Below are 20,361 nucleotides of genomic sequence, written 5' to 3'. Positions count from 1 at the left end.
TAGCATGCACGAAGACCCGGGTTCAATTCCTCAGTACCACATTCAAAGAAAAAAGAAGTGGTGCTGAGACTCAAGTGGTAGAGCTCTAGCCTTGAGAAAGTCCAAGGACAGTGCTCAGGCCCTGAGTCCAAGCCCCAGGACTGGTTAAAAAAAAAAAAAAAGTATGTATCTATATATATTTATCTATTCTTTCTTTCTGGAACAAGGTATCAGACATTAATAAGACATTTGAATATTTGGCTTGGTTCAACTTTATATAATACTGCTTTTCAATGTGATGAAAATGACATGGGTAGCAGAAACACCCAACACTGTCTGTCTCCAGATGCCCCACGGCCTCTGCTTTCCTGGACAACAGACAATCACACCTTTTGGCCTTACTCCAGATGGTTAGTTACTCTAGGGTTTTGAATCTCAGGATCTAATCTTTGCCAGGTCTGTCTTTGTATACTCTACAGAGGTAGTTATAGAATCCAGAGGAGGGCTGGGAGTTTGGCCTAGTGGTAGAGTGCTTGCCTAGCATGCACAAAGACCCGGGTTCGATTCCTTGGTACCACATGCTTAGAAAAAGCCAGAAGTGGTGCTGAGGCAGAAGTGGTGCTGAGGCTCAAGTGGTAAAGTTCTAGCCTTGAGAACAGCCAAGGACAGTCCTCAGGCCCTGAGCTTAAGCCCAGGACTGGCAAAAAGAAAAAATCTAGAGGAGTGAGGATATTTTGCTCTGTGTGTGTGTGTGTGTGTGGCGCGCGTGCCAGTGAGCTTCTTTTGCTCAAGGAAAGTGCTCTACTATTTGAGCCACAGTTCCACCTCTGGCTTTGTCTGAGTAGTTTATTGGAGATAACTGTCTCATGGACTTCTTTCCTCTGGCTAGCTTTGAATCACAATCCTCAGATCTTTGCCTCCTGAGATTACAGGTATGAGCCACCATCGCCCAGCTTGATATATTGCTTAATTTCTACATGGAATTAGTGCTAACACAATTTTTTGTTTTGTTTTGTTTTGTTATGGGGCTTGGACTCTGGGCCTGGGTGCTAAGTTCTTCAGCTCAAGGCTACCACACTACCTCTGGGCCTGGGAATTGTCCCTAAGCTCTTTAGCTCAAGGCTACTGCTCTACTCCTTGAGCCAGAGCCACTTCTGCTTTTCTGGTGATTAACTGGAGTCTCACAGACTTTAGTGCCAAAGTTGGCATTGAACCATGATCCTCAGATCTCAGCATCCTGAGTAGCTAGGACTGCAGGCATGAACCATGGAATCTGGCATAAAACAATTTAAAAGAAAGAAAGGGGTTTCCATGGGAGACAAGGATTAAAAAGTGAAGCAGTGCTTATCCTTTGTCTTGAGTAGGTAGCAGACACATGTGAAAAGGTCTAATAAGTGCAGGCATGATACCTGCCCTGTGATAGGAGGTCCGAGCAGCAAGGCAATGCTTCTGGTGCTGAGCCTATCATCTGCATGTGGTAGTGGGGACTAGGCAGAACTAAGGTCCTATCTGGAAGGCTCAAAGGGAGGAGGGAACATGGGTTCTAGCACAGAGATTCTATTGGGGACTCAGGCAGGAGAACAGAAAGGAAGGATAAGAAAATAGCCCAGGCTTCTCAAGAAACTGAGATCTGAGGATCACTGTTTGAAGCCAGCCTGGAGAAAGAAAAACCAGGAGACTCTCATCTCAATTTAACTGCCTAAAAAACAGAAGTTAGAGCTGTGTCTCAAAGTGGTAAGGTGATAGCCTTGGGCAAGAAAAGGTTAGGAGCTGTATTCAGACTCAGTTCAAGCTCCACAGCTGGCCAAAAAATAAAAAAATAAAGAAGGTCTCCTGGGAACCAAAATCTTAAAAAGCATCAAAAGTTTCTGGTAAGGGAAAAAGGAAAAATCAGCTGGTTTTATTCAAAAAGTACATCTTTTTTTTTTAAATATAGTTTTCACAAGAGATTATGTGGTTTAAATGTGGTCCTTTAATTCATACGAAGTTATACTTTAAATTTATGGACTCATATGTATTTACACTTTAAATTTATAATGTTGAATTCTTTTTCCCAAGACTAAGGTAGTTACATCCTCCTGTAGAAAACATCATAAAGTTCATTGTGAGATTTTTTTGTGCAGTTTACCACCACTTATAGTGAAACACTTTTTTCTTATCTAGGTAATTCTTGCAGTTAACCATCTTATCAGTAACTGAAACTTAAGTTAAATGTTCACTGTAAACATCTGTATTGTTTTAAGTTGTGTAACCTTATGAAATACACTTTAGATGTTTAAGATAGAATGTCTGATCTCAGTATATGAAGAATGAAATGACCTAAATGTCAAAAATAAATGTGCACTTGATAATTTAGAAAAGAAAAACATCATGGCTCACTTCTAAGCAGTAGCCTTAGTACACCTAATCATGTGTTGTTTGCTCAACCTTGACCTTCAACTATTTCAATGCCCAGATGTGGGCTCTAGACAAGACCATCAATTACCAGATATGTGTCAGCCCAGAGTCTCTGCTCCCTACTTGCCCATGAAATAGTGTTAACTCTAACAGAGACCGTTACAGACCAATCCAGCAATCCACTTACCAGAGTAAAAATTACTCATTTATTTGTATTAACATTTGTTGAATTTTATGAGCTTTTATCACTGTGTATGTTGCAAAATTCGAGGAGACAGGTATACAGTCCCCACACTTTTTTTTTGGTCTGAATCCGGAACTTGAACTCAGTATCTGAGGCTACTTTGGCTCACTGGCTAGTACTCTATCCGCTACAATTCCTTTTTGATATCTAGCAAAATGCTATATCCAAAGAAGGTGCTCAAAAAATATTTCATGGAGCCGGGTGCAGTGGCTCATGCCTGTACTCTTAGCTACTCAGGAGGCTGAGATCTAAGGATTTCGGTTCAAAGCCAGCTTGGGCACTAAAATGTTTGTGAGACTATTATCTCCAATTAATCACCAGAAACTAGAAATGGCACTGTGGCTCAAGGGGTAGAGCAGAAGCCTTGAGCCGAAGAGCTCAGGGACAATGCCCAGACCCTGAGGTAGCGTGGTAGCCTTGAGCTGAAGAGCTCAGGGACAGCACTAGGCCCAGAGTTCAAGTCCCATGACCAACAAAAAAAAAAAAATAATGGATAAACTTAGGTAGGAGTCAAGGTGAATAAGCATGAAAATTCAAATCAAAGTCTGGAGATAAAACCAAGGTTAGATTAATGCTGTGATTTGTAATAGTTAAGACACGTGAAAGACCTAATTTATCAAGATAGAACTGACTTCAAAGTTCTGCTTTCTACTTTTTTGGTTAATGTTTAAGCTTATTTTTATGATGAGATTATTTTATCCCAAAGCATTTTCTAGCTCCAAGTTTCAGTGACCTGGAGCTTGGTAGGTAAATGTATGTTCAATGTGACTTCATAAGACCTGTCCTAATCTCTGTACACTAGGAAGATAACTTTTTCATTGAAAAATCTGGTTAAGATTAAAACTACTGGAAATGACTTTCTTGCTTACTGCTGCAGGTGGGAGAAACAACCTAGGTAGTAGCACAGTGAAAGATCTTAGAGGAGCCTACAGGTCTGCAGGTCATAGGACTTGAACTCAAGGCCTGGATGCTGTCCCTGAATTTTTTAAAAAAATTATTAAGGCTAGCACTCTATCACTTGAGACAGCTCCATTTTTTTGTGGTGGTTAACTGGAGATAAGCTTCTCACAGACTTTTCTGCCCAGGGTGGCTTCAAACTGTCATCCTCATATCTCAGTCTCCTGAGTAGCTAGGATTACAGGTGTGAGCCACAGCTACCCAATGGCTCTTTTAGTCTTACTGAGGTTTTACTACTCATTAAATGGAGAAATAGGGGCCAGGAGAGTAGCCTAGTGGTAAGAGTGCTGGCCCAACATGCACAAAGCCCTGGTTCCACATATACAGAAAAAGCCAAAAGTGGTGCTGTGGCTCAAGTAGTAGAGCACTCTAGCCTTGAGCAAAATGTGTCCAAGGACAATGTTCAGGCCCTGAGTTCAAGCTCCAGGACTGGCAAAAATAAACAAATAAAGAGAAATACTTGCCATTTTCTCACATTCCTGGCTTATCATAAGCAAATGGAGAGCTGAGAGTGGGGCCTAGTGGTAAAAAGCTTGCCTAGCATGCATGAAGCCCTTGGTTCAATTCTTCAGTACCACATACCCAGAAAAAGCCAGAAGTGGTGCTGTGGCTCAAGTGGTGGAGCCCAAGCCCTGAAAAAACTCAAGGCCCCGAGTTAAAGCCCGATGACTAGCAAAAAATAAAAAAATAATAGAATGAAGGACAAAAAACATGATTGCCTTGGGCCGGGAGTTTGGCCTAGTGGTTCAAGTGCTTGCCTAGCATGCATGAAGACCCAGGTTCGATTCCTCGGTACCACATACATAGAAAAAAGCCGGAAGTGGTGCTGAGGCTCAAGTGGTGGAGCTCTAGCCTTGAGAAAAAACCCAAGGACAGTGCTCAGGCCCTGAGCTCAAGCCCAGGACTGGCAAAAAAAAACAAAAACAAAAACATGATTGCCTTAATAAATGTAGAAGAGCATTTGATAGTCAGTCCTAAGGACTAGAATTCAGCATCCTTTTATGGTAAAACTCTCAAGGAGTTAGGTATAGAATTACTTCAATACAATAAAAACCATATATGATGAACCTTAGTTAATAGTGTACTTAATGAAGAAAAGTTGAGATTTTTTTATAATTCATAATGAGAAAAGGGCATCCTTCTTAGCCCTGCTATGTGTTATAATCTTAGCCATCGTAATTAGGCAAGAAAAAGGAATCTAAATCAGAAAAAGGAAATAAAATGGTCCTTATTTATAGATGGCATGATCTTAGAGACAGAAAAGTCTAAAAACTGCTTTCCTTAGAAACAAACAACAAAAAACAACCCAATGGAACTAAACAAATTCAGTAAAGTTGCAAGATACAAAATCAACATAGAAGACAGCAATGTTTATGTTGATTTCAAGAAAACAGTTCTGACCCTCTCTGTCTGGTGAATGTAACTATGATCCCTCTATACATTACAATTAAAAAAAAAAAGAAAAGAGTACTGAGACAGTCGCAGTGGCTTACGCCTATAATCCTAGCTACTCAGGAGGCTGAGATCTGAGGATCACAGTTCAAAGCCTGCCTACGCACTAAAGAACATTATCTCCAATTAAAACAGGAAGCAAAGCCATGGCTGAAGGGGTAGGGCAGCCTTGAGCTGAAGAAAAAAGAAAAAAAAGAAGAAAAAGAAAGCAGTTCTATTTATAATAGCTACATAGAAAAACTGATAGGCCTATGAGAAAACATTTTGCTCTTAGCAAATGCCCCATCTGTAAGCTCTGAAGTCTTAATATTATAGATCTTAGGGCTGGAGATATGGCTCAGTGTTAAGAGCCTAGCCTGTGCTAGACTCTTCCCAGAACTGGAAAAGGAAACAGTAATTAAAAAAAAAAAAAATCACAGACCACAGAAACAAGGACAATGGCCTGACTTGCCCCAGGCGTCTCCTGTCCACTCCTACTTCCCAATACCCAGTATAGCTTGTAGGCACTGTTCCCCTCTACTCTGCCAGGCCACAAATCCTCCAAGCAGCTGGTGATTCAGCTGCTGCCCCTATCTCTGCGGAGTTTCTACAGATACTATTAATTCTACTCAGAGAACCTCTCTTCAGAGGATTAGTACCTTGGCCAAGAGACTTTATCCCACCGATTGAGAGCATTTCTAGTGAGCTGGATAAAAGCATGAAGATACCAATTACTGGTATGAGGAAATCCACCACCTCCAATGACAGAGGTAACCTTGTGAGGTACCAAGTCTGTCTCACATAGAAATGGAAACAAAAGCCTGTCCTTCCCACTGGGCCATAAATTGCACATTGCCTCCTTTCCTTGGCCTTTGGGAACTCAAGCATGCCCCTTTTCTGCTATGGATCTTCCCTACCCTTGGGACTCCTGTCTTTCTCACTACTGAAAAAGTATTTCTGTATGGTTTCCCTGCCCTTTGCGTGAAGCCTTCTTAGTGGGGCACTGCCAATGACTCTTTTCCAGTCAGGGTAAATGAAAATCACAGAGTCTATACCTTGGCTACTGAAGGAGATCCAGACCAAGAATGAAGAAAGGGAGCAGGTGACAGAGTACCCAAACCAGCCTTGTCAGGCAGTACAATGAATGCACTGGACTTGTTACAATGCAGGTTCTGACTTACCAGGCAGGCCTAAGATGCTCCATTTCTAACAAACTCTCAAGTGATACTCATGCTGCCGGACTCTATAATACAGCCTGAGTTGCAAGGGGCAAGATGAAGCAAAGTAGAGGGTAGAATATGCAGTGAACAGAGGAAAGAACATGTTCTAGGTCTGATCTTGCGCCAGTACCTAATTAGCAAGAATCTGCTTGCAGTTCTCTGAACACACTAGGATGCTCTGTGGTCTTGCTGCCTGAGGACTAGAACACATAGCCACTCAGATACAGCTACATACTGGCAAAGGGCCAGTATCTCCTCTCATCATTCTATAAATTTACCTAGGAAGCAAGCCCTGCCTAAGCTAGCTTCTGGCTCTGGGGTTCTTCCACTTGGAACAGCAGGTTCCTCAGGATGGCCCCAGGGACAGCAGATGGGCTCTCTGCCATCTTCCTCTGCCTCACACAAGTCCTTGCTCCCTCAATGCCAAGTGATTTGCAACAGAAACTTCATTTACTAAATGCCCTACCATGTGCCAGGCTCTGTATGCAGAAGCCCCCTTCAGAACTGTTTCATTTTATTTTAATTACTCCCTAAGGTTAAGAACTAGTTATCCCAACTTTATAAAACAATCAAGGCTCCAGAGATAATTTGTTCAATACTTTATGGCTAATGAGTCAGTGCTCTGCCCACCCATGCAGTAACTCAAGAAGCACATACCTCTTCTAGATTCAGACCTAGAAGAAGAGCCTCAAGAAAGGAATTTAAGCTGGGCATGGTGGCTCACACCTATAATCTTAGCTACTTAGGAGGCTGAGATCTGAGGATCATGGTTCAAAGCCAGGCTGGGCACTAAAGAACATGAAATTTTTATCTCCAGTTAACTACTAGAAAACAGGAAGTGGTACTATGACTCAAGGGCAGGGCAGGGCAGTAGTCTTGAGCTGAAGAGCTTGGGACAGTGCCTAGGCCCAGAATTCAAACCCCATGACCCACAAAATCAATAAAATAAAAATAGAAATTTAGCAACTATAGAAGACTGACCTAGAAAATGGATCTTCAAAGATCTGCAGTGAGCCACTAATGATCCCTTTACCAGGTTCTCCTGGCACACACCACTAATTTAAAGTTCTTCTATACTAGCTGCTGGGCATAGACTCGGAATCCTGGGTTGACTAACCAGGCAGCAATTATTTGAATACCTGGCCTGCTAGGCAGTTGATGGAGGTCCATTTAGCAAGGTCTGAATTACATTAAACCACTCCACCTGTCCATATTGCAAAAGAACAGATATTTTTCAAAACATGTCAAACACCAAGTGGCATCTTTTCCTATTGGGCCTCTAGTACCTACTACTTCCCAGCAGAATGGAAGAGATCAGTGGTAATGGATCTGGATTCCTCATACGAAGCTGAAGCAGCTAGAGCTGGTTTGCAGCCTTGGAAATGACCAATAAGCACAATTGTCAATTGTGTTGCCACAAATACATTTAGCCAACAGTTTTAACAGAGGGTGCTGCTTTTGGGCAAATACCCATTTGTCAGTTGACTTTGGTCCCTACTACTCCTGTCCATGCCCCTCCCCCATTTAATTGCTCAGCCTCTAAACACACTCAACTATTTGAGTCCCAAATACCCCATTTACAACTAGAAATCTTAACTAAGCATTTTCCTAAAGATTAAATGATATAGAATATGTAATAACAGTATTTTGCACAACCACTGACAAAGGGGCCCAAAACCTTCACTTTTATTGGAAATTTAGGTATTTTCTATAAAGCACCCAAGAATATAATTACAGTCAGTGCATAGAAGCCACAATCTGAATTTGGCTTAATAAGATACTTTCCCTTTTCCAGTACTGTTGTCGTTAAGGACTTGAATTCTGGGCCTAGGTGCTGTCCCTGAGGTCTTCAGCACAAGGCTAGTTCTCTACTACTTGAATCACAGTACCACTTCCAGTTTTTTGGTGGTCAATTGGAGATGTCTCATAGACTTCCATGCCCGGGCTGGCTTTGAACTGAGCTCCTCAGATCTCAGCCTTCTGAGTAGCTAGGATTACAGGCATGAGCTCCCAGCTCCTAGCAGCTGTGGTCATTATTTTTTGCCAGTCCTGGGTTCAGTTGAGCACTATCCCAGGGCTTTTCAAGGATCGTGTTCTACCACTTGAGCCACAACGCCAATTTCCGGCTTTTTCTATGTATGTGGTACTGAGGAATTGAACCCAGGTCTGGGTCTTTGTGCATTCTAGGCAAGCAGTCCACCCCTAGGCGAAACTCCCAGCCCCAGCTTGGGCAGTTTTTTTTGTGGGTCACGGGGCTTGAACTCTGGGCCTGGGCATTGTCCCTGAGCTCTTCAGCTGCAGGCTACCACCCTACCCCTGGAGCCACAGCACCACTTCCCAGTTTTCTAGTGATTGATTGGAGTCTCTTGCTCTCTAGTGTCCTCACTGGCTTTGAACTGCCATCCTCAGATCTCAGCCTCCTGACTAGCTAGGATTACTGGCATGAGCTACTGTGTCTGGCGACTGGTTAGCTCTGGTTATTTTTTTGCCAGTCCTGGGGCTTGAACTCAGGATCTGAGCACTGTCCTTGGGCTTTCTCAAGGCTAAAGTTCAACCCCTTGAGCCACAACACCACTTCCAGCCTTTTTCTACGTATTTGGTACTGAGGAATTAAACCTGGGTCTTTGTGCATGCTAGGCAAACCCTCTATCACTGAGGCAAACTCTTGGCTCTGGTTATTTTTGAAACAGGGTCTCACATTTTGCTCAAGTTGCCTGGACCTTAATCCTCCTATGTAGCTGAGATTACAAGTGTGTACCATTGTGTTTAGCTATTAGATGAGATGGGGGAGGGGAGCATCAAAATTTTTTTTTTTTGCTCAGGGTAGGTTTGAACCTTAATCCTGTCTCATCTCAGCCTGTCAGTTAGCTACAATTACAGGTGTGTGCCACCATACTGTTAAAAGATACTTCTGCAGTACTGCCAAGTGAAATGGGATTTCTAGTATATCTGAATAGAGCAATGGTTATTCTAAGGGGCAATGTTCTAGGATCCTAAAACTACATGTGTATGCACAGGATGAAAAGTAATACTCAGAATGTGGCTAGGGCTGGAAGCATGGCTCATTAGTAGAGCACCTGCCTAGCAAGCATACGGTCCTAGGTTCAAAGACCAGTAGTGGGGTTTTTTTGTTGTTTTTTTAAGAAAAACATAGAATGTTGCTAAGGATGGAACTATGGTAAAAAATTTTAGCATGTATTAGGTCCTGAGTTTGACTCCCAATGCTAAAAAGTAAAAAAGAAAAAAAAATGTTGCCAACTCCTTGTATATATAAAGCTATACAATAAAGGGGTGAGGGACAAAAACCTATTCAAGGGCCCTTTGTGTGAGTGTGGATGCTGGGGTATAAACTCAGGTCTTCCTTCTGTTCAAGGCTACTGCTCTACCATTTGAGCTATACCTCTACTTCTGACATTTTGCTGGTTAATTAGAGATTAAGAGTCTTTTAGATTTGTCTGCCCAAGGTGGCTTCCAACTGCCATCCTCAGATCTCAGCCTCTTGAGAAGGTGGAATTACATCACTAGCATCTCTCTCGTGTATGTGTGTGTGTGTGTGTGTGTGTGTGTGTGTATATGTACTTTAAAGAAATATGTTTAATACTATTAATGAAGAATTGGACAACCTTTGAAAGCAAGATAGAGAAGCAGATGTTCATTTTCTACATCCCATGCTTTCAGTGGTGGTGTTTGAACTCAGGTCCTGGGCCCTGTCCCTGAGCTTTTTTGCTCAAGGCTAGCATTCTACCACTTGAGTCACAGCATCACTTCCAGTTTTCTGGTGGTTAACTGGAGGTAAGAGTCTCATGGTCTTTCTTGTCTGGGCTAGCTTTGAACTGCCATCCTCAGATCTCAGCCTCCTAAGTAGCTAGGATTATAGGCATGGGCAACTAGTACTAGTATTCAGCTTTGAATTTTCTTACTAGCATTAGCATTATGTTTACCAAATAAACTAAAGCCAACTAAAAATACCCAGACTGAGCTATCCTTGAAAGCACTGCCCAACAAAACTTTTTATATATTACTATATGCCACTTCACATTTTTATTTTCAAGGCTCAAGAACTTCAGAGCACTTGAGTCTTGGATTTTCTTTCCATTACCAAATGCACCCAAACTCACAGGCTGTTTTGAGTCACTTTGTGTCCTTTGTTTTCCAAGTCCTCTTTCTTCCCCATATACACTCACTGAAGTAACTGGTGATCTCAACCAACTTTATGGCTCTGAAGATAACTGCCCAAAGACTAACTTCTATAGTCCAGAGTTCTGCACTGCAACTGCCTCCTCAATGGCTCCCCAGGAATGCTGAGTACATGTCTAGAGTGTAACACAACCAAAAGTTCACTTAAACCTTGTCCTACCTACTCTCAGCCTTTCAAGTATCAGTGACGGCCTGTCTAGGCTTCTAGCTGTCCAAGCCCCCAATCTCAGAGTACAAGATTCACTGGAAAGTCTGATTCATGTCAATTACCTACAAAAGTCTTCATTACTGGGGCCAAGCATTTGGCCTAGTGGTAGAGTGCTTGCCTAGCAGGCATGAAGACTTGGGTTTGAGTCTTCAGTACCACATACATAGAAAAAGCTGGAAGTGGTGCTGTGGCTCAAATGGTAGGATTCTAGCCTTGAGAAAATCCAAGAACTGTGCCCAGGCCCTGAGCTCAAGCCCAGGACTGGCAAAAAAAAAAAAAAGTCTTTGGTACTAGGATCAAAGATACCATAAAATCATTAAAATGTTTTTTGAAAACTGCTTCAAGCTCACTTAAGTCTAGAATTTCGATTTTGACATTTTCTTTTGAATAAAAGTCAGTTTTTTTACAAGCTAGAAAACAGAATCAACTTAAAAAGCAATCTAATCTTCCAGGAATATAGGCCAAATATTGCAATCTTTAGCAGAATGACATCATAGTAGCAAGTGTTAGCAATAGGTTTATAAACTCTAAATGTAATCACCCATCTACATTTCTCATTACAGCCAAAAGTCCAGTCCTTAAAGGAAGGATATAAAGAACATCTTGATCTCCATAGAATAAAATGAGCCAAATTATGTTGGAAATTAGTTCAGAGCTTGCCAAGTGACTGGTTATCAGAGAAAGTATTTAACATTTTGAAAACATAGCCTGCTATTTAAAAAGTCATGGCTGCTGTCGATGAGGAAAAAAAAAATTATTGGTGGTTTTTTACCATGTGTTGGTTTTTTTTTTTTTCACCAGAATATGAAAGTAGAGAGAAATGTAGGGGATATAATGTCTAAGGTATTTTAAAAATAACTTAGTAATAAGAAGTTAGACACACTACATTTTTCCATTTGCTATAAGAAAAAAATCAACAATGAAGACTATTTAAGAGATGTTCACCTCTCTCAGGGTTGTAGTGGTAATACTTTCCACTACAGAATAATCTCCTGCTTTACCAGACAATTAACCTTACTACTCTTCCATGATACCTATTCATGTGGAAAAACTTGAGCTTTGCCAGGGCTGGGAGATGAAGAACAGAGCATGTCCTAATTAGCTCATTGCAAGCTTAGTGAACATTTTTGTGATGGACTCTAGAATCTGGCCATTGTTTTGGTAAACATCTGCAAAGTGCGGAATTTCTCAGTGCTTAGCCACAGTTTCTGTTCAATGTCTTAAAGCTGGGTGCAGTCACACTGTGACTCTTCTCCTCAGGGCTGAGATGAATGCTAGTCATCAAAGTCTGGGATGTCATCATAGGAGTAACCCCGGTAGCCTTTGGATGCATAGTAGGCAATGCGCAAATGGTAAAATCCCGGCAGGAACACCAGAATACCAATTATCAAGACAGGAACGGCCCGGTCTGCCCCCTGGTGGCAGAAGATGAAAAACATTAATATGGTTTTAATTACACCCAATCCATACACATCAGTATTTTACACTGTTATAAATATTTTCTTGGCCTAGGACACTGTCAAGATTAAAGGTATACACCTCTCTTGTTCTCAATTATGAGCTGGAAACTTATTTTTCTTAGTCTCTCCACCCAGTGTTCAGAATAGAAAGCATGACTTAACATATTAGGCAAACATTCTCTGAACCAGCCCACATCCAATTCAAGTGAATACAAAATGCAAAGTACTAAAAATTATAAAAAAGAAAAAATATCTATTCTTTTTTTCTTTTTTCGGTCATGGGGCTTGAACTCTGGGTCTGGGCACTGTCCCCGAGCTCTTCAGCTCAAGGCTACCACTCCACCCCTTGAGTCACAGTGCCATTTCTACATTTCTAGTAGTTAATGGAGATACGTCTTCTGCGTGCCTGTGTTTGTATGCACGTATGTATGTGTGCATGTGTGTGGGCATGTGTTGGTCCTTGGGCTTGAACTCAGGAGTCTGGGCACTGTCTCTGAACTTTTTTTTGCTCAAGGCTAGTGCTATACCACTTACTGTGGTACAACTTTACTCCTGGCTTGTTGGTTAACTGGACCTAAAGGTCTCATGGACTTTCCTGTCTGGGCTAGCATCCAACCCTGATCCTCAGATTTTAGCCTCCTGAGTAGCTATAGGCATGGACCACCAGTGCTGGGCGCACAACTAGCTACACATGACTATTAAAGTGCTTAATGTTGAGCCAGGCCACTAGTGGCTCATGTTAGTAATCCTAGCTACTTGGGAGGCTGAGATTTGAAGATCATGATTCAAAGCTAGGCAGACAGACAAATGTGAGACTCATCTCCAATTAATCATCAAAAGACTAGACAAAAGTAGAACTGTGAGCCGGGCACCATGGCTCACTCCTGTAATCCTAGCTACTCAGGAGGCTTTATCTGAGGATCTTGGTTCAAAGGCAACCCAGGCACTAAAGACTGTGAGACTCATCTCCAATTAACCACTAGAAAAGTGCAAGTAGCACCGTGGCTCTACGAGTAGGGCAGTAGCCTTGAGCTGAAGAGCTCAGAGACAATGCCCAAGCCAAGAGTCCAAGCCCCACAACTGACCAAAAAACAACAAAAAAAAGTGGAACTATGGCTCAAGTGGTAGAAAGTCAACCTTGAATGAAAAACTAAGCAAAAGCATGAGGTCCTGAGTTCTGATATTCAGTACTGGCATATACACACACAAAAACTGTCTTATTTGTCTCTTTGATAATAAGCACTCATATTAAGAACTCTTCATTTGTTTAGTAATATAATGGATGCACCACAAATTAACTGCCCCTAATTGGCTACATAGCTTTCTCTCTCCCTCCCTCCCCCTGCCCCTCTCTCTCTCTCTCTCTCTCTCTCTCTCTCTCTCTCCCCCCCCCCCCTCCCCCCACCCCCTGTCTTTGGGCTCTCTCAAGTCTAGAGCTCTATCACTTGAGCCACAGCACCACTTTCAACTTTTTCTATGTATGTGATACCAAGGAATTGAACCCGGGTCTTTGGGCATGCTAGGCAAGCACTCTACCCCTAGGCTAAACTCCCGCCTCTTTTTCATTTTTTTAAAGTGTACAGATATGTGAAAGTTTACATAATAAACTGTTTTGTTGCTATGTTATGGACATGAATTATGATCAGAATCAGTTCAAGACAACTGAAGATACAGTATATATAGAAAGAATCTGAGAGGGACCGGGAGTTTGGCCTAGTGGTTAAAGTGCTTGCCTAGCATGCATGAAGACCCGGGTTCGATTCCTCAGTACCACATACATAGAAAAAAGCTGGAAGTGGTGCTGAGGCTCAAGTGGTAGAGCTCTAGCCTTGAGAAAGTCCAAGGACAGTGCTCAGGCCTGAGCTCAAGCCCAGGACTGGCAAAAAAAAAAAAAAGAAAGAATCTGAGAGAAAGAACCACTGACTACACACTAAGTTTCTAGGTTATAATGCTGAAGCTCAACAGAACGCTACCAAAACAAAGTCAGAAGGAACCAATTTATGAGGTTCCACACTTATTTAAGACTGTTATTCGTTCCCAAATACTGAACAATATGTTGGTGCTGTTGCAAAGTTGCAATAACAGCATGCTTCTCCAGCTACAGACCATTACAAATCAGGGATCCTGTATGCCCAACTCTACGTTGCTACTCTAAACTTTGACAGTAGGGAACTGCCCAATAATCTCAGACCAATTTCCTCTACCTAACACCCGCCTCATAGGAATGGAGAAATTTGTTGCTCAATAGAAGAAGAAATGTTTTATCACAGAACAAAGTGTTTTTCTTCTTTACAGAATTGTAACCTCTTTGTACAACTACATCATTTTAAAAGTTGCTTTTTCTTCTTCATTCTAGAATCTGCTATGCCAGATATAAATACAATTGTGGCTCACATTTTAAAGATCTGACAGCACATTCCCACATACCCTTTAGCTTACCCCTTTGCTGATGTAGCCTGACAGCAGGAGGGAGCCTATGATAATGAGAAAAGCTCCAATCAAAAACAGCACTGTGGCAAGTGCAATGGCCTTATAAGGGATCTTAGGCGGGCTTTTCTTAAACTGGAAGAGAAACAAGAACAAAACAAAACAAAAAGAACAAAGAACATTAAGTAAATAACTAAACCATTAAGAACAAATTTGGATGGGGGTAAGAGGAAGGGAACCTCCTGTGGAAAGGAGGAAAACAAAGAGGGTGGGTGAAGAATATGGTCCAGTTAGTATATCTGCATGTATAATAACAGAATAATGGAATCCTTTAAAATTGGTTTACGAAGAGGAAGTGGATCTGGGCACCAGTGGCTTAAGCATATAAACCTACTTAGCAGGCCAAGATCAGATATCAGGAGACTGAGACATTTCAAAGTCAGCCCAGGCACATACATGAGATTTATCTCCAATTAACTAGCAAAAACCTGAAAATGGAGGTATTGCTCAAGTGGGCAAGTCCTAGCCTAGAGTGAAAAAATTATCAAGTGTGTGAGGCCCACAGTTCAAGGCTGAGTGCAGTCAGTTGACAGGAAGGAGAAGAAAGACAGGAGAAAGGGGAGAGGGAAGTACAGGGAGAGGGAGGTGCAGAGAATGGGATGGGGGAGTGTTAAAGTTGGTGGGATACATTGCTATCATCATAAAATACCCTTTATGCAACTAATATATGCTAATAAATAAAAGACACAAAAACACCTTAAAGCAAGGAAGATAACCAAATTGCATACTTTGAGCGTCTTAGCATCCAGCACATACACCTCTGGGGAGAGAGCAAAATAACAGGCAACAGCTATCCTCTAACTGTAGTTACTCCATGAAATGGTTCTAATATCTCTCTCTTTTTTTGTATCAGTTGAGGGGCTTGGGCACTGTCGCTGAGCTCTTCAGCCCAAGGCTAGTGATCTACCACTTTCAGCTATAGAGCCACTTCTGGTTTTCTGATGGTTAACTAGAGATAAGAGTCTCATGGACTTTTATGCCCAGGCTAGGATTACAGGCACGAGCTGCCACACTCAGCTCTAATCTCTTTCCTTAGACCAAGAAACTTCTGGAACCACTTTATGGTCATTTGTTTATTAGGCAAATATTTAGTAAAGTATCTGGCACATGGCTATCTGTAGGGATCTATGGAGATCAGGTAATGGTAAATAAGCTAAATGACTTCTGCCACTGAAAATTAGGTTAGCATACAGTCAAAGTTTAGAAACCGATGTTCTCAGCTCTTTAAAAAAATTTGCTTTATGAACATGTTCAATTTATAAGATTTAGGGACAAATTTTCTAAGGCTTGGCTCATGGCTAAATCTGACTTAACTGGCAAAAAGCTTCCTGGTTCTATTTTTATCTCTCTCTCAGGTAAAAGACCAAAGAGTACAAAGGACATTGATTTGTTTCTATTTAAAAGAATAGGTTCCTGCTACTTCATCCTTAGTTCTAGTTCCACCTAGAATATCCTATTCTAAGGGAAAGTAAGCAAAGGAGACACTTTACTACTGTTTCATAAATAATGGTCCAAATAGGATATAAACTTAATATTGTTTTACTTACTGTTTGTCACAAAAAAAATACCTTTAATAAATTGGATCTCAGGACATCAGGAAAGAAGGAAGATTCCCAGAATCTGCTGGCTTTAGCAGTTAGTTTCTCCCTTAAAAGATGAACTGACTTTGACTGAAGTGTAAATCATAGTACTTAAAACAAAATTTATGTTTATTCTAGATAAATTAAATAAAGTTACAAATTTTTGGCTTTACAAATAAAAATTGGAAATGGATAATGTTGAAATTGGTTCTACTAATGTCCCCTTCACCAAGATAGAGCCAAAAGAGACTAGATGAAGTTGTTTCTTATTGCTCCCTCTAATTTCCAATGAAATTACCCAGACTTCCACCTAGAAAGGTCTTCCCACTAAGACCTCAAGAAAAACATAGCCAGGAAGTTTTGTCATTTCTCATTTGCACTTACCTGAAGGTCAATGTAGCCATCATCTGTGCTGGAAAGCCGTGAGTATTTTACTTTACTACTGGGGATTCCAGTAGCTAGGTTGGTACGAGACGGCATCATAACACGATGACACAGCTACTGTCTGCAACAAAAAGATGTCTGTTTTCTGTAGGTGACAATAGCATATTACAGCCAATGACTTTAGGAGTTCTGACCTAACTTGTCACATTGTATCTCAAAACCTAAGTCTCACTGTTTCAACACAGTGAAAACCTTAATTCCTATGTACTCTGGTTTGTCCCCAATGCTAACAATGACAGCCAAGACATTCACCAAGAACTATACTCAGTTTTTTATTTTTGTCAGTCCTGGGGCTTGAACTCAGGGCACCGTCCTTGGGCTTCTCAAGGCCAGCACTCTACCATTTGAGCCACGGCACCACTTCCACCTTTTTCTGTTTGTGGTATTGAGAAATCAACCTGGGTCTTTGTGAATGCTAGGCAAGCACTCTACCACTAAGCCAAACTCCTGGCCCCTATTTTTGCCATCACTGTTCCATCTTACTTCTCCCAAAGACACAGAGTAGCTAGCTGAACAAGTGGAGTCTTTAATCCAGATCATTTGATAAAAAGTATGATTCTTTTTTTTTTTTTGTCGATTGTGGGGCTTGAACTCTGGGCCCAGGCATTGTCCCTGAGCTCTTCAGCTCAAAGCTAGCTCTATCACTTTGAGCCACAGTACCACTTCTGGTTTTCTGGTAGTTAATTGGAAATAAGAATCTCATGGACTTTCATGCCTGGGCTGGCTTTGAATCAGATCCTCAGTTCTCAGTCTCCTGAGTAGCTATGATTACAGGCTTGAGGACACTGGCATCCAAAGTATGAATTTTATTAGCTCCACTACAGTGCTACCTTTTCCCTTCCCCTCCCTAAGAGTATATATTCTGCAACTTTGTGGTTGCCAGGAAGCATGAGGAATGGAACACATTCTTATCAGTTATGCCTGTTTCTTCTCAAGGGACTTCAATTCCCCTTCCCCCATTTTTCTGACAGTACTGTGGTTTGAACTCATCACTGTGTCTTAGCTAGGCAAGTGCTAGTACACTAAGGCATACCTTTAGATCCATTATACGCCAGTTATTTTGAGCTAGGGTCCCACTTCTTACCCAGGGATATACCTGGACGGTAACAACCTATTTTAAATTTCCCACAATAGCCGGGATGACAGGTAGGTGCCATGACCATTCTCTGATTTCTTCCATTGCAGTGTCTTCCTGATTTTTCTGCCTGAGGCTGGTCTGGATCTGCAGAACTCCAATTTCAAGTCTCCTCTGAAGCTAGGATGCCAGGCTGCACCATCTACACTAGTAATAGCTTGAATGCAGGTCCAGGACACTCTCCCTTACTTTTCCACTCAAAGCTGTCATTCTCACTTAAAACATACCTCCAGTTCCAGCTTTTTGCCGGTAATTACAGAGAAATCTCTGGTTTTGAACCATGGTCCTAAGATCTCAGATTTCTGAGTGGCTACAATTATGGGTGGGACACATCAACTCACTCAGCTGACATTATCCTTTTAATGCAAAGGATCTGCAGAGGTTCTTGTATATTTGTATCACCTCCTAGCTATGAATATTGTACTAGTAACTTCAGATATGCTTGCCTTTCTGTCTCAACCAAAAACAATTTTACCTTCTAGACTGTGTAGCTACATAAAAAGCACTGGAGGGCTGGGAATGTGGCTTAGTGGTAGAGTGTTTACCTGGCATGCATGAAGCCAAAAGTTCCTCAGTACCACTTATACACACACAAACACACAGACACACACACCCAAAAAACAAAAAAAACATCAGAAGTGGCATTGAGGCTCAAGTGGCAGAGCCCTAGTCTTGAGCAAAAGAAGCTCAGGGACAGTGCCCAGACTCTTGAGTGTAAGCCTCAAGATTAAGGGAAAAAATAAAAAACAAACAAAAAAACACTGAATAAAAGTCTGAGCAGGTAAGATTTTAAAACAATGACTTAGCATAAAGAAAATGAAGTACTTCAATTAGAGCATAGAATAATAAAACAAAGACAGACTTTTCTTTGGCCTAATTCTGATGAACATCATCATAATGGCAGTAGTTTTGCTTATGTGCCAGGCACTACTGTGCTTTCTAAGCAACTCCAAAAATTAGCAAGCTGCTACTGTTGCTAATATTATTAACACTACTAAAGAATTAATGCTAACTGCTCCTGTCCCTGTTTGGTTAATTATGTACTGATCCAGAAGTCAAGAGGGAAGAGAAGTCTGATAGTGCTAATCCCTTTTCTAAAAGGGGTTCAAGCCAAGCACTGGTAGCTCAGGCCATAATCCTAACTACTCACAAGACTGAGATTTGGCTGCAGCCACTAGAAGCCAGTACAACCAGTTAAGTCCATGATTCTCTTATTTCCAATTAATCACACAGACACACACACAAAGCCAGAAGTATATCTGTGGCTGATGTGGTTGAGCATGAACAGTGAGAACAAAACAAAACCCTCAGGGACAGCAGCCAGGGCCTGAGTTTAAACCCCAGGACCAGCACAAAAACAAAAAAAGAAACAACAAGATGTACTGTTAAATTTCTGTGTTGTAATCACTTACAAAGGCCACTACATGAGATTTTTAGGACATTTAATCACACCTGACTTAACTTAAAAAAAAGGTTAACATACTGTCCCACTCGCTGTATGTACACACATATCAAAAAAGAAAATCCCAATGAGGGAGACATGATTCTTCTTAGCAAAAAAAACAAAAAAACTCAACACCTAAGAGTATTTTTGAAGTATCAGTCCAAATTTCCAACCAACTTTTTGCCAGCCAAGCGTAACGCCAGAATTATCAGCACCTGAATGCTATCAAAGAAGTATCAACGCATCAGGAAACCCCTAGAGGGGCTCAAGCCTGTAACCCTAGCTACTCAGAAAGGTAAGATTTGAGGACTGTGGTTCACAGCCAGCCCAGGTAAGAGTCCGTGAGACTCTTATCTGCAATTAGTCACCTCAAAGCCAGAAGTGGAGTTGTGGCTCAAGTGGTAGGGTGCTTGAGCCCAAGAGCTAACGGACGGCGGGGGCCAGGCTCTGAGTTCAAGCCCCGGACACTCACTCATTCACGCACGCATCAGGAAAGCGCCTGGGGCAGTGCCTAGCAATAAGAGCCTTTACATACACTATTTTCCTGCCAGTCTCCAGAGGTTGCCAGGGACTTAAAAAGATGACCCAACGCGAACTGAGACGTAACACAAGCAAAACTGGCTTTTGGGCGAGGCCGATGTGCCTACGCAGGCGCACGCTTCACACCGAGGCCTCAAGAGTTGTTTCCGGGAAGGCGCGTCCACTCCGACCCGCTACACGGCCGCTTTACCGGAGCGCCGCGCCAGGCCGACCGCGCGCGGGGAACTCGCTCACCGTTGCCAACAGAGGCGGCCCGGGATGCATGTCACGCACCGCCCGCGGCGCCCGCCCAACTGCCGCGCCGACGCCAGAGCCAGAGCAGCCTGCCGCCGGAAGTCACGTGCGGGCGGAGGCGCGCCGGAAGTGGCGTCACGGGAAGCGACGGTTTCTCCTAGCTTTCTGGGTAAGCCACCGGAAGAGCGGTGGCGAGGGTTGGCGTCTTTCGGGACATGTTGGGGCTTGTCTGCGTGGCGGCATCGAAGGTTCAGGAGCCCTTTCTGCTGCGGCTGGCGGGTGGGTGTCTCGGGTCCCTGCCTTACCTGGGTCGTAGTCGGGCCGTGCCAGGAAGTTGCTTCCTAACTTTGCGGGGCCGAGGCTGTGGAGCTCCTAGAAGCGAAGGCATCTAATGGTGATCTGAT

The 20,361-nt window shown here is 42.3% G+C and overlaps 1 protein-coding gene across 4 annotated transcripts; it reads right to left on the bottom strand.

Moving 5' to 3' along the window:
• Window positions 1-10,398: 10,398 nt before the first annotated feature.
• Window positions 10,399-20,063, bottom strand: Tmem230 (transmembrane protein 230). Of its 4 annotated transcripts, none has more exons than XM_090352034.1 (5): window positions 19,795-20,050; window positions 19,719-19,760; window positions 16,545-16,661; window positions 14,533-14,655; window positions 10,399-12,048 (listed from the first exon to the last, which is right to left on the bottom strand). In XM_090352034.1, the coding sequence occupies exons 3-5, from the start codon at window positions 16,641-16,643 to the stop codon at window positions 11,908-11,910; spliced, it is 363 nt and encodes a 120-aa protein (XP_090208160.1). In that variant the 5' UTR covers window positions 16,644-16,661; window positions 19,719-19,760; window positions 19,795-20,050; the 3' UTR covers window positions 10,399-11,907. The 4 variants fall into 4 exon arrangements, with proteins under 4 accessions (XP_090208160.1, XP_090208159.1, XP_090208161.1 ...); XM_090352033.1 differs by having other exon boundaries at window positions 16,545-16,665; window positions 19,795-20,049; XM_090352035.1 differs by lacking the exon at window positions 19,719-19,760 and having other exon boundaries at window positions 16,545-16,665; window positions 19,958-20,063.
• Window positions 20,064-20,361: the final 298 nt, after the last annotated feature.

This window comes from Megascapheus bottae, chromosome 18, assembly GCF_031878675.1.
Source record: "Megascapheus bottae isolate mThoBot1 chromosome 18, mThoBot2.hap1, whole genome shotgun sequence".
NCBI classification, from domain to species: Eukaryota; Metazoa; Chordata; class Mammalia; order Rodentia; family Geomyidae; genus Megascapheus; species Megascapheus bottae.
This window is presented reverse-complemented; position numbering and strand designations above follow the sequence as displayed.

Coding starts and splice junctions, on each gene's coding strand:
- Tmem230 (XM_090352032.1), bottom strand. CDS start 16,567: ATGATGGCTACATTGACCTTCAG. Junction 16,228..16,544: donor ATGGCTACATTGACCTTCAG/GTAAGTGCAAAT, acceptor TCATCTTTTAAG/GGAGAAACTAACTGCTAAAG. Junction 14,656..16,148: donor TGAGATCCAATTTATTAAAG/GTATTTTTTTTG, acceptor TTTCTCTTCCAG/TTTAAGAAAAGCCCGCCTAA.